Source organism: Saccostrea cucullata, unplaced genomic scaffold (genome assembly GCF_032062105.1).
Source record: "Saccostrea cucullata isolate Sc308-1 unplaced genomic scaffold, CSIRO_AGI_Scuc_v1 ctg6150, whole genome shotgun sequence".
In the NCBI taxonomy this organism is placed as follows: Eukaryota; Metazoa; Mollusca; class Bivalvia; order Ostreida; family Ostreidae; genus Saccostrea; species Saccostrea cuccullata.
In genome coordinates this window covers 135,776-162,001 of record NW_026920153.1, presented here as the reverse complement: position 1 = coordinate 162,001, position 26,226 = coordinate 135,776, and the positions used below count along the sequence as shown (strand labels likewise).

The 26,226-nt window shown below is 33.7% G+C and overlaps 3 protein-coding genes across 3 annotated transcripts; 2 read left to right on the top strand and 1 right to left on the bottom strand.

The window, feature by feature from the left end:
- Window positions 1-10,620: 10,620 nt before the first annotated feature.
- Window positions 10,621-12,954, top strand: LOC134244186 (uncharacterized). Its single transcript, XM_062726458.1, has 2 exons — window positions 10,621-10,646; window positions 11,740-12,954. The coding sequence occupies exon 2, from the start codon at window positions 11,757-11,759 to the stop codon at window positions 12,621-12,623; it is 867 nt and encodes a 288-aa protein (XP_062582442.1). The 5' UTR covers window positions 10,621-10,646; window positions 11,740-11,756; the 3' UTR covers window positions 12,624-12,954.
- Window positions 12,955-13,797: 843 nt separating this feature from the next.
- LOC134244176 (uncharacterized) lies at window positions 13,798-17,191 on the bottom strand. Its single transcript, XM_062726446.1, has 4 exons — window positions 16,811-17,191; window positions 15,578-15,743; window positions 14,967-15,143; window positions 13,798-14,825 (listed from the first exon to the last, which is right to left on the bottom strand). The coding sequence occupies exons 1-4, from the start codon at window positions 17,095-17,097 to the stop codon at window positions 14,316-14,318; spliced, it is 1,140 nt and encodes a 379-aa protein (XP_062582430.1). The 5' UTR covers window positions 17,098-17,191; the 3' UTR covers window positions 13,798-14,315.
- LOC134244195 (tRNA-uridine aminocarboxypropyltransferase 2-like) lies at window positions 17,183-25,460 on the top strand. Its single transcript, XM_062726469.1, has 6 exons — window positions 17,183-17,327; window positions 17,706-17,796; window positions 21,619-21,713; window positions 22,038-22,230; window positions 22,968-23,096; window positions 24,716-25,460. Exons 1-6 carry the CDS (start codon window positions 17,200-17,202, stop codon window positions 24,908-24,910), a joined length of 831 nt encoding a protein of 276 aa, XP_062582453.1. The 5' UTR covers window positions 17,183-17,199; the 3' UTR covers window positions 24,911-25,460.
- The last annotated feature ends 766 nt before the right edge of the window (window positions 25,461-26,226 follow it).

Genomic DNA, 26,226 nt, shown 5'->3' with positions numbered 1-26,226 from the left:
TAGTGCATCTTTGTGACTGAATCTTGTTTCACAAAAGCATGCAATTTCCAGTGCATTGACTTAATCTTTCCCAACATCTTCCAGGTACCTATGCAGATATCCTGCCTTTAGAAAAGCAATTTTGTGACACTGTGGTATATATCTTCAACTGGAAGGGTGTTTTTCTCCAAAAGTCTGCACAGGCTTGGAAATACCATCTGTGTTTCGGTTCTCCTCTTTGTTGTCAACTGTTTTATTTGCGATTTCAGAGTCACAGCACCAACTGTCTTTGTCAGATTTCATCTCCTTTAACAAATCTTCAAAGAGAACGTTAGTAGCGGCCTTTCCAGTTTCCTCTGCTTTAGCTTTAATCAACAGAATGGTGGTAAATTTAACAATAAACTATGTCAATTGCACGTGTAATTTCTAGCTTTTATTTTGTCATAGCATGAATATGAGTATTTGGAATGAAAAACTTTTAGATTCTTTCAGAAAGAAGAACATACTAGGAGAATGTGAATCTCTTTGCAACAGCCAGTAATGAATAAATGCCAGTTGCACTTTCGTTACTTTCCTTGTCTTTCATGTAAGACAGATTATTGTAGATGTCTTTTAGGTTTTCCTTCACTTGTGGACTGATATCATCCAAAGTGGAGGGAATGCTGGTTTCGTCGTCCTCCTCCTCCTCATCTGAAATGTATTTTCGCTTGCCCAAATCTATGGAACTGTTTGCGCTTGACTGAAAAAGTTTTCAATGCTTTCCTTATATCTTTATACGAGTTGTATACTACATCTGTTTTCTTGTCAGCGGACTGAATTTTTAAATTCATCGGTGACAGTTCTGAACGAAATTCCGACAATTTTTTCCCAGCACTACACAGAATTATGTATCTTTCTGTAGTCTACTTGTCAGCTAAGTTATATTAAAATTGGATAAAAGCTGTAGGAGGAGTAGCATTTTGAAAGAAATTCACAGAAATTTCTATTTCTAGTAACCATGGCAACACCGTTCATCGAAATCAAAAACCGATGCACAGAATTATGTATCTTTCTGTAGTCTACTTGTCAGCCAAGTTATATTGAAATTGGATTAAAGCTGTAACAGGAGTAGCATATTGAAAGAAATTCACAAAAATTTCTGTTTCTTAAAAACCATAGCAACACCGTTCATCGAAATCAGAAACCAATGCTCAGAATTATGTATCTTAGTATAGTCTACTTGCGTACCAAGTTATATTGAAATCGGACCAAAATTGTAGGAGGAGTAGCATTTAGAAAAAAAAAATGTTTACCGACAGACACAGAAGGAGTCCAGGGATGTACTAAATCTTTCAAAATCGTCATTTTAATTTATAGTGATAATTATCAGTATAGTAAAAAATATTGATGATGTATAAGATAAATATCAACAGTAAAAAATAAGTGTTTTATCGTTTTTCCTGTGTGTGTAGGTATGGGATCTAGTTTTACCAAAGTCAGGTGTAGATAACTTGTGTCGATCTTTAAAACGTTTTACGAGAAGTCAATTATTGGGGGGGTTTAAAGTGCATTATTGAATAAGACTGGACGAAAACATGCAGAGCATGGACAGAAGTGGATGTGTCTATTATTGACAAAAGTGTTAAAAATAAATTTTGCTGGGACTGGTTGGACTCGTGTGTACAAGTTAAATGCAGTAATGGAAATTTCAGAGAAATCATTAATGAAATGGAAAGCATCAATAAGTTGCAAGTGAAAAACACAAGTGAAAAACACAAGTGAAGAAAAAAAAATAAGCTAACAATTCAAGCAGAAGCAGAAAAAGATCTGCAAGCTCATGTAAAGCAGCAGGCCAATCAGGCAAGATTACGAATTCTCAAGGCTTTTGCCAAAAAAAGAAAGAAAATTAAAACAAATAATCTTTCAATTGAAACTGCATGATAATAAATCAAGGATTTAAATGTTAATTTAGTTTCATTTTTCTTGGACGAAAAATAATTCTCAGATATCAATAGATATTAAATGTTAAGCTCTAAAATATGTGAAATCCCAGGAGCTTTATCGGCATTATGAAATGTTCGAATTTCCTCGAAGCCACTTACAAACAATGTATTGTACGCACAATGGAGGCTTCTCAGATTGTCTTACCGTTCGCTTTCGTAGAATGGTCAGTCAATCACGCATTTTACTCACTTCTGACATCATTTATCGTCATCAGTTCGTGGGTTTATCTCATTAAAATGTAGAACCACGGGTAGGATATTAAATCTTATTAATTCCAGAACGAGACAACATGGTAACATAAGAGGTCGTACATAAATAATAAGTATTTGATTAACTTGTACTTTTATACATGTGTTAGAGTCTGATTTAATATTACTTGGCACACAAGTAAATTACACTAAATATACCTAAACATGTGTATCGCTTTTTGATTTCGATGGACATTATTGTATTAATTATTTAAAATGAAAATTTCTGTTATCTATTCTCTAAATGCAGTTTTAGGTTGATTATAATATAATTTGGCATACAAGTAGACTACACTAAGAAGCTACCGGTAATTGATTGAAGCGGTTTATAAGAAAGCGTAAACTTTCTCAAGTTTTGTTATATGGGATAACATAAGTTGAAAGTAGCTTCATTCTTTATAATTTAATTTCAGTGTAGACAATGAGACTATATTTCCTCCGGATGGGCTTCAAATTGAACAATTTTTTTAAAAAAGTAACCTTAAGCTGAATAATACGTTTTTGACGTAACTCATTGTGGCGTAGGCAAGTTATGTTATACAAAATGTTATATGTTCCTCGGAATGATTCAGCCAATGAAATTGCTTGATACATGTGAAATTAAATTATTTAATATTGTTTAACGCCGAGTAGGCAATATTTCAGCCATATTTCGGCGGACAAATTGTTTATTGACTGGTTCATAAAGAGATTGTATTGTAAGGTAATTTTATGTCATTTGCGTTATTTTTATATCCATGGCGGTAAGCACATAGTACGACAATATCCCTTATTTTGCGAAAACAAGGCACAAGCAAGTAAATAAGTTTTACTTTTGTATATGTATTTTCGCATATTTGACCAGTAATTAATTTTCTATGCATTGAATGTGTAATTGTTATTGTTTACAGTTTCACGGTGAAGTTTGGTACTGTCTGACACTGCGGCCGGAATACCCGTATTTTTTCTTTGATTTATTAAACTTCATCAGTAAAGACCCACGTTACCCTTGTTAATCTGCGAGAGGGCCGCTCGATCCATAACCGCGCATCTCTGCCGTAACAGAGAAACTCCTTCCCAGGATCGTAAATCGGTGAGTGTGACCTATGGAGACCTAAAGACGCCATTACCGTTGTATTGACTTTACAGTATCTGCGACACATGATGTTTGTGTAAATCTATATAAAAGGTTTACCTAACTTTATTCTACACACATTCATCTCTTGGCTTGTCATGTGCTATGGTGATGTACATAAGTCTTTTGTATTCTGAACCAAAATAGTTGCAAGCTTTACCCAGATAATATTCACTATGCATTTAGGTTATATTGTAAATGATTTAAGGTTGTAAAAGAAGATAGACAGATGAAGAGGACTAAGAACTGTTGGAAGCATCTGCGATACAGATTAAGAAAAACAATGAATGTGTCCACAAAAGCAATCCGATTTGTACAGTCAAAATTTATAACATTACGCAGAAACAGTTATTAGATCCAAAATAAACAACATCATTTAAGGAAAATAGAAATAGGAAAGACTTATATAAATGAAGACTTCATTATGTTTCAGAATTATTTAGTGAGGTCAGGTTTCCTGATAGACATTTGTCCACTGTCTTTTTGACATTTATTCCAACTAAAGCAGTCAGCATCAGATTTTTAATCAACCACTTGAATTTCTCATGACCAAATTCACCAATTCACTCCTTGAATTATTTGCTATTTTTTTTACCTCAATTTAAAAACACAAGTACAGATCGATGTCTCTACTTTTTCAGAAAAGAGAGACTGCGGTGTAAGGTGTGGACTAGATGCACATCCTATTATTATCAACTGTTTACTTTTATGGAGGATAATGGTTTGCTAGATGTAAGAAATGAACAAAACATACAAGCTTTACATCCTGTATTAAAGCCAAAAATTCAGCAGCATTTAGACAGCTTTGTTGAGGGATTGATATGCGCTCGTAGAATTCAGACACCTACGAAACTTTGGATTAGAGGCCAAGCACTGGACCCTTACTTAGAAATACCTAATGATGTTAAGTATTTGAGATTATATAAATGTATATTTAGTTAAAACGACTGTCTTGTGCGATTAAGTGATATGATATGTTATATCTCAGACCAGAAATAAAATGTCGCGTCACTTAATTTGACATAAAACTTTAAGGTTTTATTTCTTATTACAGATTGAATTGAACATTGTTTAAATACATGTTAATGGAACCGTTTCAAGCGGTTATGAATTTGAAACCGGAACTGTGCTTGAAATAGAAATATATGTACCAGAACAGTGCATCGAATTAATATAAGATCATCATGCACATGACATACTCGGACATAGACAGTATCATAAAACTATACATGGAAGTATTAAGATTATTAAATATTTGCATGAGTACATCTAAATATCTGAAACAATTAATTCAATAGATAAACAGAAAAACACTTATTTACCTGTACAGGTAAAAGTCTCGTCTGATCCCAGCTCTGATGTTTCGGAGGTCCGTGTTTGCTCTGCTCTTGTTTTGTATATTGTTTAATGGACCTTGAGATTGAATACTGTTCGTTATCTGTTCGTTATCTTCATATCCTTCTGTACAGGTAAAAGTCACGCCTGAGTCCATGTTTTGTAGTCCTCTATTGTACAATTTCCTTTAATCAGTTGTTTTATAGGGGACGCTGACCAGATTTTCTTGATCCAACAATTAACATGTACAAAAAAAAACACACATACCTCCTCTCCAGAACACTCGGCAAAATCCAAGGAAACTATAAATTCCTCAAAAAGATCGCACCCAGACACAAAATAAGTGGTCATAAAACATAATATAATGCGTAATGCCATTTTTTTAAATCTATGCAAAAAAGGAAGAAATAGATCTTTTTTGATAATTACAACCGCTTGTACAAATTTTGGAATGATAAATTACTGCAATGCATTTTATTTAATTGAAATGGGACATGAAGTACATTCAAACAGTGATAACCTACTAACAGAGTTACCGTGTTCTTTTAATTGATACATTATCACACGTATTAGAAAACAAGATGTGTTTGTGAAACACTATGCGCCCGGCGGCAACAAAAATGAAAAAAAGCTATTCCTAGCATACTACCATAGGTAACAGTCAAGGTCACAAGGTCATTGACCTTGGTGTCACTTGAAAGAGCTTGATTAGTGGAGTATGCACACCAAGTATGAAGTCTCTATCTTTTATGGTTCAAAAGTTATGGTGAAAGGTACGAAAAAGCTATTTTTAGGATATAAGTCACAGTCAAGGTCACCAGGTCAATGAACTTGGTGTCATTTGAAATAACTTTATTAGTGTAGTAAGCATACTAAATATGAAGTCTCTATGTTTCAAGGTTCAAAAGTTATGGCAAAGGTTAAAGTTTGCAGACAGAAAAGTTATTTTTAGCATATAGGTCACATTCAAGGTCAAAAGGGCATTGATATTGGTGTCATTTGAAAGCAACTAATTAGTGAAGTATGCATACTAAATATGAAGTTTCTACTTTTCATGGTTCAAAAGTTATGGCAAAGGTTAAAGTTTGGGGACAAACAAGCAAACAGACAGACAGACAGACAGGACAAAAACAATATACGCCTCGGATCAATCGATCCGGGCGCATAAAAAAAATTTATTGTCTTTATCTATTGTTGTCTGAGGTGTTCCCGCATTTTCCTATTAATTTTGCTCAATTTGTGACTCGCGAGTTATTTCGGAGAGGGTCCTGTATGACTCAGTTTTACCATATTAGGTCGTCTTTAGCAATTTTACATTTTTCCTTTAAAAATGAAGAAAATAAAAACCTTTTTTTTCATTGTTAACATCAAAAGTCTGTAAAAATAATAAACACAGATTCTTCACCATATAAAAAAGAGGGGGAGCGCGCTAAATCTTCACTCCTTTTTGGACCACCCCATTAACGCGCTAAATCTTCACTCCTTTTTGGACCGCCCCATTAACGCGCTAAATTTTCACTTATTTTTGGACCAACCGTTCAACATGGAGAGGAAATTCATCATTTCATCTTTTATTCAGAACAAAAATTGAAACTTCTTTTCAGGGATATTTCTTTCTTCTTATTTTTAAAATATTGTTTATCTGAATAAATCATTGCTTCTAAACTCTAAACCCTCGACTGTGGCCTGGGGCAAGGAGGGTGACCCTGGCAGTAGAGCAGGAATGGTGAGTGAGTCAGCCGACTAAGACTCATCTCAGTATTCGTCAGAATTCTCATTATCCGTGTATTATGTCGGACTTAGGGCAACTTTTGCGACTGGGACCCCCTTTACCCAGGGATTTTCCTGGATGTGCTTTGTCTGGCGCCCCATCGTTAAAGATTGTCCCAGACCCTTCCCCAGTGATGGCCCACGCCTATCAAAGAAACAAGAGGCCCATGGGCCACATCGCTCACCTGAGAAGCTTTGACCACTCTGTTCTTTACCAGATTCCCCCTTGTTATACATAATGCATCCCCACCCTACCCCACTGATCATAATTTAGACATTTTGAAATCTATACTACCCCATGATCCTTCCATGGGCACATGTGTTTCAGCTTTTTTGGCCCAGTGGTTCCTGAGAAAAAGATTTTTAAAGATTTTTCCTATATATTTCTATATAAAACTTTGATTCCAAATTGTGGCACCGCCCTTCGCCCGGGGGTCATTATTTTAACAATTTAGAATCTACATTATACCAGGATGCTTCCACATAAGTTTCAGCTTTTCTGGCCCAGTGGTTCTTGAGAAGAAGATTTTCAAAGATTTTTCCTATATATTTCTATATAAAATTTTGATTCCAAATTGTGGCCCCGCCCTTCGCCCGGGGGTCATTATTTGAACAATTTAGAATCTAACACTACCCAAGGATGCTCCCACATAAGTTTCAGCATTACTGGCCCAGTGGGTCTTGAGAAGAGGACTTTCAAAGATTTTTCCTATATATTTCTATAAAAAACTTTGATTTCCCATTGTGGCCCCGCCCTTCCCCCGGGGGTCATAATGTGAACAATTTAGAATCTACATTAAACCAAGATGCTTCCACATAAGTTTCAGCTTTTCTGCCCCAGTGGTTCTTGAGAAGAAGATTTTCAAAGATTTTTCCTATATATTTCTATATAAAACTTTGATTCCCCATTGTGGCCCCGCCCTTCCCCCGGGGTCATGATTTGAACAGTTTAGAATCTACACTACCCCAGGATGCTTCCACATAAGTTTCAGCCTTACTGGCCCAGTGGTTCTTGAGAAGAAGATTTTTAAAGATTTGTTCTATATATTTCTATGTAAAACTTGGATTCCCTATTGTGGCCCCGCCCTACCCCCGGGGGTCATGATTTTAACAATTTAATATCTACACTACCCAAGGATGCTCCCACATAAGTTTCAGCTTTCCTGTCCCTTCATTTTAACAATTTAAATTCCCCCTCACCCAAGAATGTTTTGTACCAAGTGTGGTCAAAATTGGCCCAGTGGTTCTTGAGAAGAAGTCGAAAATGTGAAAAGTTTACGGACGGACGGACGACGGACAAAATGTGATCAGAAAAGCTCACTTGAGCCTTCGGCTAAAAAGGGGTGGGGGTGTAGTATCTGTGCGACTGTCCCGCAGTACAACCTACTGACAAGGTGACGTCAGATGGCGGGACGGTCGTACGGGCCTCTTTTCTACGGATGATGACTGAGAGGAAAGACGCGGTACACGACAGTTGGTGAGTCTCAGCCCCGAAGTACAGAATGTATTTGTAACTAGAACTGTCCAATAGGGACAAATACCCCCCGCTGGGTTTTTCAGAGAAGGTGCCAATTCAAAAAAAGATGTTCACAATTTACTTAAAAAAATTGCAGTGAAATATAATTGCTCACCATGTTTCTTAATGAATGAAACGGAGGTGCAACCAAATGAAACATCAATACAATACATTGTAATTCCATTGTAACATTTTTTTAAAAAAAATTTTCATTTAATTTTTCTTTATTACTGCATTAAAAAATATATTGCAATTATGTGTTATGTCACTCTGCAAACTGATTGTTGAAAATAAAAACCATTATACAGTTTTAATGAGTAGTTTTAAGCTGAAGTTCACGTTTTTGTACAGATATTCTAGATTCTATGTCTCAAACCTTATACATGAGCCCAAAATGAACAAGTCAATAAAAAATTTAAAAAACCTGTAAAATGCAGAAAAATGAACAAAAAGAGTTGAAAATTCCAGGTGCACAACTTCGTATGGTGAATAATTATTGTACAAATTTTCAAATTAATCCTTGCAATAGTTTCTGAGAAACGGTCCAAACAAAACCACAAAATAAAAATGAAAAAACACCTGTAAAATTCAAAATAATAATCCAATCAAGATGAAAAATATCAGGTGCACAACTTCATATGGTGAATAATATGTGTACAAATTTTCAGACAAATCCTTCCAATAGTTTCTGAGTAATAGTCCGGACAAAATCTCGTCTACAGACAGACGGACATGGTGATTCCAATATACCCCCCCCCCCTAAACTTCGTTTGCGGGGGGTATAATTATATGTATATATGTAAATAAATAGATCGATTATACAACTGGGGTTTACTTTATGACTTTGATATTGAATATTGTTCGTTATCTCTATATCCTTCTTACTGAGATTTAGCTGAAAAAGATTTTGTATTTTTATCATTACTAATATGGAAATAATACAACCAAACTGTTTTTGGCATTGTAAAGTTAGTAATAAAATGGTTATCTTATATATGATTATCAGCTAAATATGCCGTATGATCTGAATGCAACCAACCAAAGTCTGAGTGGCTGACCGCGTGAGGATACACGGCTGGATGAGACATTATTCACAAAAGTGGCGATATACAACCCAAGACTCCAAAAATATAACGAATTTTTAAAGTTGTGCAAATATCATTTATCTTTAATATTATCATGGAATTTAATGTAATTTTAACTTAGAGTTGCTTTTTATTTGCATGTCTATGATTTTTTTTTTGCCTTAGATCTGAAGACAAAAACAGCAATAATACCAGGACAAGAATCCAATGCCCAATTTCCAATTGCAATATGTGGCACAAACAACCAAGGATTCATTCCCAGAAATACCACAAATTCAACAAGCATTCTGAAAGTATTGCATGAGCAATACATGTCCCCTACCGGGTTCCCCTTTTTCTTCAGGATGTCATTTTTTAATGTGCAAAAGTCATGTCCAAGGTTAAACTGAAAGATTTTCAAGTTGTATATGCTTTAAATCTAAAAAATAATAAACATTAAGACGACAATTCAACTCATTTATCCATTGTCTTTTCCTCGCTTCATATTGAGCGAGTTCGATCATCGACTTTAGTTACTATGTTTCGACTAAACCGTGATCGAACTCACTATAGTCAACGGATGTTACATCATTTTGGCCACTAAAGTCAGACCCACGTGTTTACTGTGGTTGATGTCCAGTTTTAATGGCTGCCAAAAATGTCGGAGGTGAAGTAAAGCTTTTTATTTTTACATAGTATCTTTTTGTATATTTGTTTAATGGACATAGTTGTCAGATTTACTACACACAAACTTGTAATACAGACAGTGTATTTCCATATCCTTATTTAGAGGAATGTTTTAACATTGAAATTTAACTTTAATGTCATTTAGTGTTCAAAATTTGTGTATAAAAAGACATACTTAATTAAGTCACATGTACTGACCTAAGTTTTGTTAAGATGGCAATATCTTAGCAAGCTTCTAGTGTTTAAATTTTAAAATTGTACTTTTAGCTCTTCTTAAACATGGTAAAAGATAAAATACCCTTTATGTTACAACCACCTGATAGCTAAAGTATAGTCTAGAGTATATGTCTTTCTTTCTTTTTGGTTAAAACTGTAAGAAAATAAGGACAAATGATGCCCTGTTCACACTTGCATTAAATTAATGCGAAGTTTGTAAACTAATGCATTAAAATTAATTAAGCTTTATGCGAAACATTTTTTTTTCTTCTACAATCAGTCATTTTGCATTTGTATGACGTCAATCAATCCTTTGATACATCATGTAGTGGCTACAGGTATTCATTGATTTTAGTGATTAACATACTTTCCCTCAATTTTTGAACCAAATATAGCACAAATACCTATATATAACCACCAACACGTGTCCTGTGACTTAATTCTGGCCTTACGCATGTGTCAAACTTTAATTCGAATTAGCTTCACTTAGCGTTCACATGGAGCTAATGCGAAGTAATTTAATGCACAGTAAACTAATTCGAATTAAACTAATTCGCATTAAATTCAAAGCAAACAGGTTTAATTCGAATTAAACTCTCCGTGTGAACAGGGCATGAGACACTTGCTTGGATTTGTATGATTTTAAAAGCTTTATAAACATTTTGTCATTTTGCAGATGAAATCAATTGTTAATGTGCATTGTGTTGTAAATATTCTGCAGTCAAAACAAACAGGTAAATACAGATAGAAGTTGCGTGTCATAATGTGCATTATGTGGTGATAAATACCACAAACAATGGCATTGTTCTTAACTATCATATAGTGCCCATACATTACATATACAGTCACTTTGACATATCCATGGTATTTGAGATATCTCTGTTTGAAATACCGAAGTTCAACTTTAATTACCTATAACCATACATGGACAGTTGAACTTAGGTATCTCTCTTCAGATATTTCAAAAACCATGGAATTGTCGAAGTAATTTTAAAGTCCCAACTACTTATTCCTTGAGTATTTTACCTTGGATACATGTATCTCAAATCCTTGGATATCTTGAAGGTTTTTCTCAGTCCCTTCAAGTTCGAGATAATGAGGTTGGACTGTATATACCTTGTAATTGAAGATCTCAGCAAAAGAATAAATATTAATTCTTTTATATTTTTGGGGGTTTAATTGTTTATCGGGGTCTGTGATTTCTTTCTAAATATTCATGTCTCATACATTTCAAACAGATATATGACTAATAGATTATATTACAAGGAAGTATTTTTAAAATTCTAGGTATTAAAAAGAGACAGAGGGAACTAAACTACAAAGCCCCTTCTAAATCACTAAAATTTTACTCTAGATCACTTAATTTATTTGACACCTTATTTTCATTAAAAAGATATTCACTAGACAATATTCTCAAATCGTGAACTGGTTACTGATCTGTATGATCTTTAGGAATACTAATTACATGTATGTGAGAATTATCTTTTTGCGAGCAAATTTTCCTGTGTAATTACACAAAAATAAAGTTCTCAGAACTAAAGTGATTTACAGTAATGTGTTCTATCGTAGGGCCTTGGAACTCAACCCAATTTTTCATTTTCTGATCCAAAGTTCTCCATACATGTAATCAATGTTTCTTTCATTCATTAATATTCCTCAAGGATGCACTGTCAACTATAAATATGACGTCATTGTGAACATAGTGAAAATTCTCAATAATTAAGTGCATCTTAAATAGAATATTTAGCAACTGCTGCTTAGATTGTATAGTAGGTTAAGTAGTAAATGAACTTGAATACTTAATTTTCTATATGATTTTTGTTGCAGATCCATCAGTTAAAGACATGATTACCAAAAGTTTGTTGAATAGTGTACAAAGTAAATCATCAAGTCAACCCTCCATGACTACCTCTTCCCAGACTAATTCTTTGTCACTAAGAAATTTAAGTACAGTACCAAAGCAATCGACTACCTCATCTGATGCCTTCTGTTCAGAGCAGGATACCTCCTTGCCCTCACAAAGAAGAGTATTACAGTCAATACAGTGTCGCAACACTTCTCCATCCATGGCCATCACTAGTAGTCAGACTACATGTAGCACATCAACGTCACAGGAGCCTGAAGGTACCTCTCAGTCCTCTGTCCACACTTGGAAAGAAAACGAAGAGGATATGCTTGTTTCTCTAAGGCATGATCATGAAATGCACAACAAATTCTTAAAATCCAAAAATCACAACCAGTTGTGGATGGACATAAGCAGTGAAATAAATAGACAATTAAAATGTCATACATGTATAACACCAACCCAGGCTGCTAATAAATATAATAGTTTAAAGAAGAGATGGAAAGAGGTAAGAGACAGTGGGACAGGCACAGAAAGGAAACATTTCAGACAGAAGGAGGCATTCGATGTCATGTTTGGCACAAAGGCCAGCACAAAACCTTCTTTCATAGTTGATACACTGAAAGAAGGTGAAAATTCAAAATGCATCAATGAAGAAAAAAAATGTTCTGAAAAAGGGAAGGAAAGAATTCAAAGACCTGTGAAGAGAAAATCCCAAGAGTTGATGGATGTTCTGAAAAATCAACACACACAATTCCAAGAAAAAATTCAAGAATTCCACGGGGAACAAATGCAACGTATGGACCGAATGTTAGATTTATATGAAAGAGAAATTGAGTACAAAATGTCAAAACATGACAAACGATGAAGCAAAATCTAATGGATATATCAAATTCAAATGTTAATAACTATTATGACAATTTTTTTCTTTATTTTCTTGTCAAATAACAAGGTAATTATGGGTATCATTGTACCTATGTCTGACATTTAACATTAATTTTCTCATTTGGCCAAAGTTTTCCATTTTAATCCTTCTCTCAGGAGGAGGTATGTGAATTATATGCTATTAAATGTATAAATACTTTTATTTAAATTTGGAATAGACAGTGAATGTCTTCAATGTTAATTTTTTTTTTATTGTATTGACATGTGTCTTGAGGAACAAGTTTCTAAACACAAATAAATAAGTTAAAATTTTTGTTTTACTTTTGTTCCAGAATGTATAAAAGGAGGGTAAAAAAATATTGGTTTGTTCGTCTGTTAAAAATCCTCACTTCAGCTAGCATCTTGTGACATATTTTGGCTTAAGCCATGAAGCTTCAGAGTTTACAGTAAAAAAGGACCCCTTGGTTTTCACAGTATTTAAAATGATTCATTTATTTTAGTATTTATTTATTCATTTGGTATACTACAAACGTTGGTACAATACATTTTTTGGCAAGCTAATATTTTAATAATTTCAGGAAAATGATTCAAAACTGTGATGACTTGATAATGACAACATCTCGGTACTTGACTAATATACATGTATATATGTGAGTACTTGTATATACAGTTGAACTTCAGTATCTCGAACACAGATATCTCAAATGGCATGGATATTTCAAAGTGATTTGGAAGTCAAAACCCTGTAATCTCTTTTAGTATTTTACCATTGATATCTTGAATCTTCAGATATCTCTATTTTTTCGGTCCCATTGAGTTCTAGATAACAAGGTTTAACTGTGGTACCAAAATGCATAATAATGGCGATTATGTCTGCAGTTTTTTCACTACACGGTAAAAGACAGCCATAGTTGATTAAAAAATAAAAACAAATGTATGAACTTGAACATGAAAGAGGTTGTTAAAGATTATGCTGATACATATGCTCCATTGCAAATCCAAATGTAGATGTGTGTATAATATTGAAGAAATTAAGTTTTTAAACCAGCATTTGTATTGATTATCTTGAAGACTTTCAACACCTGTGTTAAATACATTTATTTCATGGTTCATAAGTATGGTTATTGGTCAAATAATAACCCCCTGAGAAGAAAAAGAACATCTGGAAAGTTTACTTCTATACACAGATCAGCACACTTCATTGTTTAAATTGTGTTGAAAAAATTAAAAAAACCATTTCCTGATCTTTTTCTCCGGTTATAATTAAAAACTCCACTGTTGGAAAAAAGCACAGAATATGTGTTAATACAGGTTACTCATGAATATAAATAATATTAAACTGACCATGTCATCAGAGCATACAAATGCAACATATATATACACATCTGTAGTTGCAGTGTAAATGAAATTTAAAATGAAATAAGCATCTGATTATGAAATTTTAACTGTGGAATGTTCACAAGCTGTAAACGTCTTATTATGAAATTTAAACTATGGAATGTTCACAAGGTATAAACGTCTGATTATGAAATTTGAACTGTGGAATGTTCAAAAGGTGTAAACGTCTGATTATGAAATTTGAACTTTGCAATGTTCACAAGGTGTAAACGTCTGATTATGAAATTTAAACTATGGAATGTTCACAAGGTGTAAAAGTCTGATTATGAAATTTAAACTATGGAATGTTCACAAGCTGTAAACGTCTGATTATGCCCTCCTGTCCATTCTGATAGATGTTCATATTTTGATTTGGGTCGTCATCTGGATCTCGATGTATGTAATCATCAATATTATCTGCATTATCTATGCACAGGTTGTGTAAAATGCACACAGCATGAATAACATTGCAGATTTCTTCGATGTTGTGAAGTGGAATTTCCTGGATCCTTCTAAATCTTCCTTTCATATGACCAAATGCCCTCTCAACAGTTTGGCGCACTAATGATAGTCGTTTATTAAATCTTACTTGCTGCGGGTTTAAGTTACCAAAATTTTTGAATGGAACAATAAGCCAGTTTCTAAGAGGATAAGCACTGTCCGCTAAAATATGGTGACCCTGAAGGACAGATTCCCCTGCTTCGGCTGCTCTATATAAAGATGAATTGCGCAGGACTCGAGCATCATGGACGCAGCCTGGCCACCCGGTATATATGTTTGTGAATCTCATTTCATGGTCAACCACAGCCTAAAACCAAGATTTAAAACTGAAATGCTGGTAAAGACACTGGGAGATACATTCATAAACTGAGAAATTTTATTAAATATTACCCTTCAATAATTGAAATTAATTTAATCATTATTTTAATTTTTTTTGAAAAGTATTCACCTGTAGTTGTAATGATGGGTAACCCTTCCTGTTGTAATAATCCCGATCACCTTTCAGAGCAGAAGAGAGACGTACATGGGTTCCATCAAGAAACCCAATTATACCAGGTAGTCTACACACCTGCTGTACATCATTTGCAATGTCCCGCTGTCTGTTCGCAGAAGGCCAAACTATAACCTGAAAAGGTGATGAGATGAATGTATCGTTCCTAGTTACTTTAAAGTGAATAAAGTGCATGCATGTCTTCTAATTTTCAAATGTATATGAAGAGATGAAATAGATACTATAAAAAACTTCACATCCTTATATCTATAAACAATCAATACATGTTCATAAAATTACTATAGACTGAAGTGAGATGCGATTTGCACTAAAATTCATAGTACTGTGGTTTTATCAATTTTCGTTGGCATCAATTTTCATGGATTTTGTAAAACAGACATTTTAGAGGATACGTAATTTCGTGGACTAAGACATTGCCTATGCAAATGAATAACATATTTCTTAATTCAATGAACATTGAATTTCGTGGATCTGCTCAACAACGAAATCCTCAAAAATTGGTGCTCAACGAATATTGATGAAACCACAGTATCTTTCAAGGTACTTACCCTTACACTAAGATGCTCTATTATTGCACTGATCACCCTGAATATAGTTTCATGGACTGTTGACTTGGAAAGTCCAAAGATGTGAGCAACTTCCCTCATTGATGACAAGTTGGCAAGGTACCACAAAGTCAACAAAAGTTGCCTATCTGGAGTTATTGCTTCATATCTGAAATAAAAACATGCACCCACTTTAACATCTGAATGATGATCAACTTCGTCATTTCTTTACTGCATGTTAGAAAAAAAATTGTAAAACTTCTATGGTGTATAACACTGGTCCAGCCGAAAGACTATTTCTACCTATGTATATTTAATATTATATCTAACCTACCCAAAATAGCTATTTTTACCTACTTTCTGCTTTACTTGCATTTTGTGGCCAAACGCAGGAATAGCGCAATATGGTGAGCACATAATTTCTTGATACAGTCATACTGATGATGGATATAATAAAAATATGGCAAAAAAAACGATTACTTTGAATATTATAAATTTTGCGTAGAAACTAATGTAAAATTGCCGATACATGAAGTAATAATATTTGGTCTTAAAGTTATATATCATTTATTTAGTGTTACTGTATTTTTAAAAAAATGTTATTTACCATTTTGTGCCATTCGGTCTTTTGGCCACAAAATGCAGATAATACAAAAAGTAGGTAAAAATAGCTACATTGGGTAGGTTTAAAATGGTCTTTACTTAACCAGTCCCCAATTCTGCAAGATCCTTGCGCTAATTGGACTATGTTATAACAACTACATCACTCAACTGAAATGGATTAAATTTGCACACTATTCAACTAATATTAGGGTTATTCTTCACTCTTGCACCCACCTGAGAGATTAGGGTTAGTCCTTGAACTAGAACACAACTGATTAGGGTTAGTCTCGCATCCATCCGAGAGATTTGGGTAAGTCCACGAACATTATTCAACTGATTAGGGTTAGTTTAGCATCTGCCCAGGAGATTTCATCCAAACATCTTAGTCCAATGCATACCATCCGATGGATTAGGTTTAGTGACTCGTTCTTTTAGATAAGTTAAGAAAGTTAGTTGTTTCTGTAATTTTTCCAAGATCATAATTCAGTTTCAAAGGCATTTCGTTCTGTATATAAAAGCAACTCTCTGCCCTAGCACTTCAGTCTTGTCAGTTGTCAGATAAGTATGTATACTACAGTGTACTAGTCAGGGGAAAATCAACTTTTTTTATATACACGAGCCTTTGGATCATACCTTCCAGTACCTCCCAACTTTAAAGTCTGGTAAACCTCCTGTAAGACTATTTCAAATAAGTTCCTACTTATTCTGAAGTGAGCAGAGAAATCGTCTATGTTTTCTGGAATTTCAAAGTTTGGATACACATCCTGCATGTAACTGGTTATTTTTGGCACCGAATCTCTGGACTGAATCAAGGCCAAACTAACAGTCTTGGCTTGGAGCCTTGCAAATTCCTGTGCGTAAATGACATGATTTCCTTGGATGATATTGAAAAACGTTAAAAATTTGTTACACACCGCCATGACAGGAACTACGGTTTGACTAATGCACGTTTGATCAGAAACGAAAGAAACTCATCTTCCGGTAATAGACTATAGTCGACGATCGAACTCGCTCACAATATCATGTTGAAAGTGTCGGAGGATGGAAAAACATCACCAGAATTCCTTGACATCTTATATTCGTTTGCAAATGAAGATAATAACGAAAAAGATTCATTGATAAGTAGAAGACCAGTATGCCCTAGATGTTGGTAATTAGTTACCTATATTGCCCAGAGTAAATGTCATTTTAAATATGGTATCGATAAATAAAAACTAAAATACAGACAGGGCTTTTCACAAAACATTGGACTTCTTTACTAAATATAGTCACAAAATGGGAAATTAGCCATTTAAATGATGGGATTTTTCTTTGTTTTGAACCTGGATTTACCTTCAGTAGGTTTTATGAATTTTATCATATTGGAATGATCAGGAAGAAATTTCCATTCCTGAATGCCAATACATTTTTTAAACAATTATTTATTAGTGTGCTAAGAACACAAAAACAATGTTTTTTTTATATATACTTGTATATGTAGTTATTTACAGAGTCTAATTAATCTAATTTTATTTCTTTATTTTCCTAGTCGTCCAGTGGCTGTATGTTTGTGTCCATATTTACCAGAAAGTCCAGTGTCTATAGAAACCAATGTCTTTATCCTACAACATCCTCTTGAGGTTAGTTCATGAATCTTTATAGTAATTTATGGACATAATAAAACTATACAGCAAGAGAAAAGATGAATTTCTAACTCTATCAAATGTTGTGAGTCTAGTTGCACTATCGTTTTGAATGATATTATCACTATGTGTTTAAGTTTTTGCTAGCGCTCTTGAGCGCTAGCAACTACGTTAGTCCATACCTGTCAACATTGCCAAAATTTTTCGGGGGAGAAAATGCGCGACGACCTTTTGCAAATACAAAAAGTCGCGCATTTCACTGTTTTATAGAACAAAAATAAACAACTTACAAGATAAAACTTTATTATTAATATTAACATTATCATTAATTCATAAAATTTACTTCTTATTCATACATTATTTAGAAAGTTGTACAATATGATTTAATTTTGAAATTATAAAAATTTATGTTCACTATATATTCTGCCTGTCCATAAGAGCACCATTTATATAATATTCATGGCAAATGTTGTAGTCTAACTTGGCAATTAGAAAAATTAATGAGGTACTGCAGAAAGTCTGTGTTTCCAGCTTTTAATAGATGTATGAATGGATATTTCTCTCCAAGTCTAAGGAACATGAGTTGTGTCCTGGATTTAAAGATCTGAAATTGAAATAATTGTCAAAACTTCAGGCTTATATTCTTAAAATAATGTGTAATCTAGTATGAATGAAATACATGGACACTGTATTTTTTTTTCTTTTAATCTCATAACATATATCAGAATTTTTAAATATAATACTTTAGTTCTAATGTGCTAATTTTATATTTTAATTTAGAAATGCATTACCCTGTTTAGCTTTGTAAATTTAAAGAAGTCTTCTAAAGACACTGTCTTGTTGCTCTGTAGTTTCAGGGGCTGTTATATGCTGATGTTGATGCAGGATTTACTAAGACATTGAATCTCAAAATTTGTGGGGAAATCTTCAGACTCTTCATTTATATTAGCTTCCATGGAATTGTTTCCCTCTCCTTGTTAAATTAATAATAGAGTACTGTAGCTACATCTTTCCTGATCACTGAATTGTTTATGGAGAAATAGTTTAGTCTTAGGCACTTGTAAACTTATTTGCAGCAAAGTATCAAGTACTTCCATATCGTTATTTACCGTCATGTTCTGTGAAAATTTTCACATCTGGCATCTCTGTCTTTGATAATATACACTTTTAATGAGAATAAGGAGCAATTACAACTGCAATTACATCTGCTAGCACAGTTGACACCTTGTTGATTACCTGTTATCAGTGGCAATAAACAGATTACACTGCATGACCTCCATTTTTGACTAGTCGGTATTTTGCGAACCCAAGTAGGTAAAAAAATCTGGATTTTTTCAAAATCGGTAGAAACGGCAGTTAAAAAAAAATCGGTAGACAGTCGGTAGGGATGGTTAAAAATCGGTAGACTCCCGATAAATTCGGGAGAGTTGACAGGTATGTTAGTCCAAATTCCTTGAATACGCATGCTCGGCTTCACGGTCGTGCATTCTGGGAAAACTGAAAATTACTATAGATAGACCGTACGATAACAATTTCGTTGTATCATGTTGTAGCATTAAATTACTATGTTTGTTTATTGTGTAGCTTACACTTTAAAGATAAGTACATATTTGTAATACTTCAAATTTTCCGGGTTTTTTTTTCTGACGGAAAAGCCCTTGTCATTATATGATTGTTCTATACAAAGGCAAGGGTGTTTTTTTTTTAAATCTAAGCACAACCAAAGATAGACTCTAATTTCTGATTGGTCAATTCAGCCAATCTTACAAATTCCAGAAACAAGAATTTACACTAAAAATAAACGAATAAATCCATTATTTATATAAAAAAAATTCTAATGTGTATGGCTTTTAACCTACAGTAAAACTCGTTTAGTACGAACACATGTATAGTGAATTTACATATATAGCGAAGTTTCTCGGGGTCCCATGCAAAATTCTTAACAATTCTTTGTAAAAATTTTACGTTTATAACGAACTCGGATATAGCGAATTTATGGATATAGCAAACTAATTTTGAGTCCCTTAGAGGTTAAAAATAATAATATTTACATCTTTTATAATGAATTTTAAAAAATCTCAAAGGTAGATATATTGAATTGACTTTATTTTTAGAAAGTATATGCAAATGAAATTCAATTTGTAATGGAAAACCTCAGTAAGTCACGGTATGTTTAAGAAATAAAGTCCGCGTTTTCATGAATGTTGCAGAATTACCTCCGAGGTCGAGAAATGTTGTTTGAAAGATAAAAGCTGAGGCGCTAGCCGAGGCTTTTATATTTCAAACAACATTTCGAGACCGAGAAGGTTATTCTGCATCATTCACGACAACAAGGACTTTATTTCTATGCTACCATGTATGGTACAAACGCTAAATTAAGGATAATCGTTTCCTCTATAGAGAAACGAATTAGGTCACCATGTCTCGATTATGCTTTTTCATTTAACACTAGAGGTAAAATTTGTTTGCTTACCTGTGTATAGAATGCAGACGATTTGAGCTTTCATTACATTAAAAATAGCCATTTAAAATTACAAATATGTTCATAATATGTATTGATCAGTTAAAATGAATATACAAAAACAAAATCATGTTCCTGGTTTACTGCTAAAATCACGTTGTTTAATGTGTAGGGAGGTCCGTGGAATAGCCCCGCTTAGCTATAAAAACTGACATTCATCAGCAACTTGATGCAATTTACAGTGTTTATACTGCAAAAAACAACGCATCAATGCGGTCTAAACAAGTATTTCATTCTATAGCCAAACATGCATTTGAATTGTTAAGATTTGATACGTGTTTCTGATCTGATAATTTTTTGATGACGTTCATGATTTATTGGAGAATAATGTCCGGCGGTTTCCTTTGATGTTTACAATAACTGTGGTAGAATTTGTAATAATTGTTTCCCTACCATATTAGATTGTAATACTTGGAGGAAAACATGTATTCGAAAATTCGCTGTATAGTAATACACTTATACGAATTCGTTATACGGATACAACGAATTACGGATGTAGCGAATTAAATTCACAGGTCCCCAGGACTTCGCTATAACCGAGTTTTACTGTACCAGTTCTTGATAAAGATTACCCAAATGACCAAGCTACTTCACATTTTCACATTCGGGACTCTCTGGATTTCTTTATACAACATACACTTTGAGTTATTTTCTATATTCCTTTTAACTCCCCTGTATTTTCTTTGCTACATTGCCAAGAAATTCTATTCTTACACCAGCTCATACAATGCCTCAATTGGCATCTTCACCGTATTATATAGAGTCTCCCCCCTCTCCAGTAAAGGTCATAAATGTTCTGTTGCACCAAAACACCAATAGGTCTTGACCTATTATTAGGATTTTTGACTTTGGACAACTTCTCTCTCTCTCTCTCTCTCTCTCTCTCTCTCTCTCTCTCTCTTTTTGCTTGTCAACTTTTTCAGGTAAGTAAAAAAAAAATTTTCTCTGGCTGCCCCCCCCCTTTTCAAAATTGATGCTACATGGCTGCTCAACACCCCCCCCCCCTCGTTTCTTTACCTACATGTATGTGTCTATAAAATACACTTCACCAAGCAATTATAACTTTATCACACTCCAGCCTCGATAAAAATTAAAGAATTCAGCAGAATAAATCACTTGATCACGGATCCTCCTTTCTGTGTTTAAAAATTGCTACGGCGCTAGCTCACCTTTCTTTTTTAAAAGATAAACTTGTTGAAGATGATAAGCTTTTAGAAGGAAACATGTTGCAAACAATTTTTCCAAAAGTTTGAATTTTGAATGTACGTATAATTGAACAACTTTTTTACCTATTTTAGGAAAGCAGAAACTTGGCCACAGTTCCAATTTTATGTGAATGTTTACCCTCAGAAAAAGTACAAATCATCAAAGGAAAAAAATTCTCACCTCGCAGGTAAACTTATAGAATATTTAGGGTAAATTCACTAAAAATTGTTTTATATTGAAGATATTTACATTTAGATTTTGCTATTGTGTTAATGTTTTATTTTGATGTCTTATACATGGAGGGACTTACAGCTCTCTGTATGATTTTAGTTATTTAAAAAAAAATCAGTCTCTCTTTCATTTTAAGTTCAGAACATCTAGCTCACTTTGAAATGCATTTATTGTTGAGTCGCTGTTTGATAGGTTAAGATTTCATTATTTTTCCAGTCTTATAAGTCATACATGACTGTAATTTTTAAGTTTAGTAAATGTTGATACATATTTACTTCAGACACCCAAAGGTAGCTGAAATTCTTAAGAGTTCAAACACTCTCCTGTTGTTCCCTGACTCTGAGGCCGCTGACATTGAAACTATCCCCCCAGCACCAGATGGCCAGCCATACAACCTTGTTCTCTTAGATGGTACTTGGGGGCAGGCCAAAGGCATGTTCCTACATAATGAGGTGTTCTCATGGCCAAAAAAGGTGAAGTCCTAGGATTCATTGATTTATTTCTTTGGCTCACCTGAGTTAAAGACTTAACTGAGATTTACTGATCAAAATTTTCTGTCGCCTGTTTTTGTCATTGCAAACTTTTCACATTCTTGTTTTCTTCTCCTGGCCGATTTCAACCAATTTGCCATAAAACTTAGTTGAAAGGAATTCAGATTTGTTCAGTGCTGGTCCTTGTCCATTTTGAAGGGGAAAAAAATAAAAAAAAAATGTTGAAAATTTGATTGGGTCATCTTAAAATGACACTTGAGCAATAGCTTTCATACATTGTGTAGATCTAAGTTTGTCCAAACATTGGGGCTAAGATGGGACCAAGAATTTTGATATAATCTTTAAAAATCATGATCAGAACTTATTCCTTGCTTTTGATTGCTCCAATTCAATGTTGTTTACAAGTTTTACACAAAAAATAAAAGACACATGACCTTGACATTGTTGACATTGACAGTAAAAACTGCCTGATTAATACAACATTTGATTTGCTGGCACTTAATTTTGCAGTTCTTTTCTTCCTTTACAGTGCAGTTGAGTTGTAAAAGCTTCACCCTATTCATATTACACATAAATCTTTTGTTTTTACTTTTTAGATACAATTACATGTCTCTTAAAAAACATTGATTTTGACTCATAATGCAACTTTAAAAACAAAAATGATATATGTGTGTATTCCAGATTAGCTTTCAAGTAATCTAAGTACTTTTTTATTACAGATAAAACTGAATCATAGCTGTAAGAGTAAGTTTGTGATTCGTACACAACCGAATGACATGTCACTATCAACATTAGAATCAACAGCTATAGCACTCGCAGCCTTGGAGAGAAAGCCAGATATTGTGGATGTAAGTTCAAATTAAATACATTTTCAGTCTTTTAGAAGTCTACCATAAATTTTCCATATATTTATTATGCGCTCAGATTAATAGATCGGGGGGTATATTGTTTTTGTCCTGTACGTCTGTCTGTTAGTCTCTCTGTCTGTCTGTTGTCATCTTGAACCTTCGACATAACTTTTGAATCGTGAGAGATAGAGACTTAATAATTGGAATGCATACTCCACTAATTAAGCTCTTTCAAATGACACCAAGATCAATGACCTTGTCACCTTTGACTATGCTAAAAATAGCTTTTTTGAACTTTTGCCATAACTTTTGAACCATAGGAGATAGAGACTTCATTTGTGGTATGCATACTCCACTAATTACGTTTTTTTCAAATGACACCAAGGTCAATGACCTTTTGACTGATCTAAATGCTAGAAATTGCTTTTTCGAACTTTGTTGCCGCCGGGCGCATAATGTTTCACAAACACATCTTGTTTTTAGTGCATGGTTTTCTCCATGTAAGATAAGTTAATCCAGTGGAGTATCCTTTGAATCATTATTCAGACAATTCTACTCACCTATTAGTGCTGACAAATCACAGAAAAATTACCATATGACCTAAATAATTAAGTCTTGACTCTTGAAACAAGAATTCTTTTGTCAAGAGTAAAAATACAAAGAAGTTAACACAAAAATTTTCTACAGGAAAAAAAAAATCACAGGTCAGAGGTATTTTACAAATGCTGCCACCTTGCATTATGGAGCTGTATTTTTCAATCTAACTGTCATCTGGTAACAACTACATGTAATACTGAAAATAGGAGCTTTTATCCTACCCGTTCAAGAGATGGGTGCATATCATTATCGCTATATTTTTGAAATTTTCATTACTGCTACAAAAAATGTTACATTACCGCTACATATAAAGGTATACATTACCGCTATATTGCCTCTTTCATTAGCCATCAACTGTACAGATTGATTTAAAGTACAACACAAACGTCAAGTTTAAGTCCTGTTTCTCCTGCTCACCACGGTGAAATTAGGACTTTGAGAGGGATGGGTTTTTTTTTAACTTATTTTTATTTTTATTTTTTTCTATTACATAAAACACTTTAAAAATTTTAAATATTAAATTAAGCACTATCCATAGATAAAACTCACAGTCTTAACATTCTTCTGTTTAGATTTCAAATCAAAATTGTACTTCACTACATACTGAATAAATTCTGTTGAATGGAACTAATATTCCGTATCATACCCGGCAAGTTCAATATTTAGCGGCAATGAGTTGTTTTCGGATGGTTCAATATGTAGCGGTAATGAGTAGTTTTCGGCCAAAAAAATTTAGTGGTAATGATCAGTCGAAAATTTGAAAAAAATGTAGCGGTGATGAGTTGAAACTTTTGGCGATGTAGCAGTAATTCTGACCTCCCCTAGAGATGGCCAATACAGTGCCATCCAGTGCTCAGCTGAGTCAGCTCCCTTGGGATTGAGCCTTTTCTCAATTTGCATTTGTGCTGCTGTTTTTTTTTTTTTTTGAAGTTCAACTTGAATAAATAACAAAGCATTTTTAAATCTTTAATACATTATTTAAATACTTGATGTTTAGATGCTATTTTGATGTATATTTTTAGATTCTGACACGTCCTTTGGAAGCACTTTGTGATTTCCAAATTCAACATGGAGCCTGCAAACATGACAGCAAAGTGTTCAAAATAGAAAATGGACTCTGGAATAAGACTTTAAAAAAGAAATACTTAAAAAAGCTAGAAAAGGATGGCACATTAGGATCTCCACAAATTCCAAATTCTGAAGAACAGCCATCTTGACAATGACCACAGTTTAGAACATAATATAAAAATCATTACATGTAATACACATTTATCACAAGTTACAGTTTATGTACAAATATGCAAGGGACATGCTGTTATGTTCACATGGCAGTAAGAGAACAAATTGCAGAGTAAATTTAGTTTTTCTTTCTTCTTTTCAGCAATGATTGATTGTCTTCCATGTATCACAATTCTGTATTTCTAACTGATTCTGATATAAATACTGCAAGGTCTATACCTTGCTTTGTGTGAGATCTTAATACATGTATCCTGTAATGGCTCCTTAGACCTTAGACACTAAATCAAGAGAAGAGGAATTTCCAATTGAACTGTTAGTCCTTAGTTTTTAATTGTATTTTGGCTATATAGAAATAAGAGCTAGTAATTCTAATTCATTTTATAGGCTTCTTGCAAAATTACATGGTATTAAATTCTATGCATATAAATGTATTTAGGAATGTACAGTACACCTTAAATATTTCTGTTTCTGTGCATTTTCATGCCAATAGAGTAATCTGCCCTTTGGTTTGAAATAAAATTCATTGAGATGTAAAGCTTTTTACTTATGATCAAATGAAGCATTCAAAACAATGAAATTTTAAAGCAAGATTGGTTCATTGAACACTATTAACTTAAGTAAACAATTGATTTTTTTTCATCGATGCTATATTTTCTTTGAACATTGTTTCCCTGGCAGTAAAAGCAAGGTACCTTATGATAAAATGTTATAGAGCCTTTATAGGCTTTTATATTCTTATGTCCAAAAAATATTTTCTTTTGGTGTATATAAGGTATATAGATTTAAATAGGACTTTCAGCTTATGGGGAATGGACTTGCTACATAAACCTTTACCTGGTCTCTCATCTGGAAAATTTTAGCCTAATCATATATATGAAGCAACTCTGGTAGTGTCATCCCTAAAGGTGCATCATCTAGTTTGATCTAGGCTTGACTTTATGTTCCTTTGAAACATACTTGGTTAGAAAAACTTGAATCTGGTGATTCTGGTCAGTCATCCGAAAAATGTAGGTCAGATTCAGCATCTGAAGGAGCATCCTGATATGGATCAATCACATGTAATATTGGTCCAGATAAGCTTTTAGTTCTTTGAGAATGAACCTGCTCCAAAACTCGACCTGATCACTTTTCTAGATTAGGTCAAAATCCAGCATCAGAGAGAAGTTCATTCTTGGATGCATTATATGCAGACTCTTTTCAACCAGAAATCCACGTTAGGCTGTTGCCTTATGTAACTTTAGATTGATATCACCTGTAGGTAGTAGTGTATGAAGCTATTCTGATGAAAAGCATT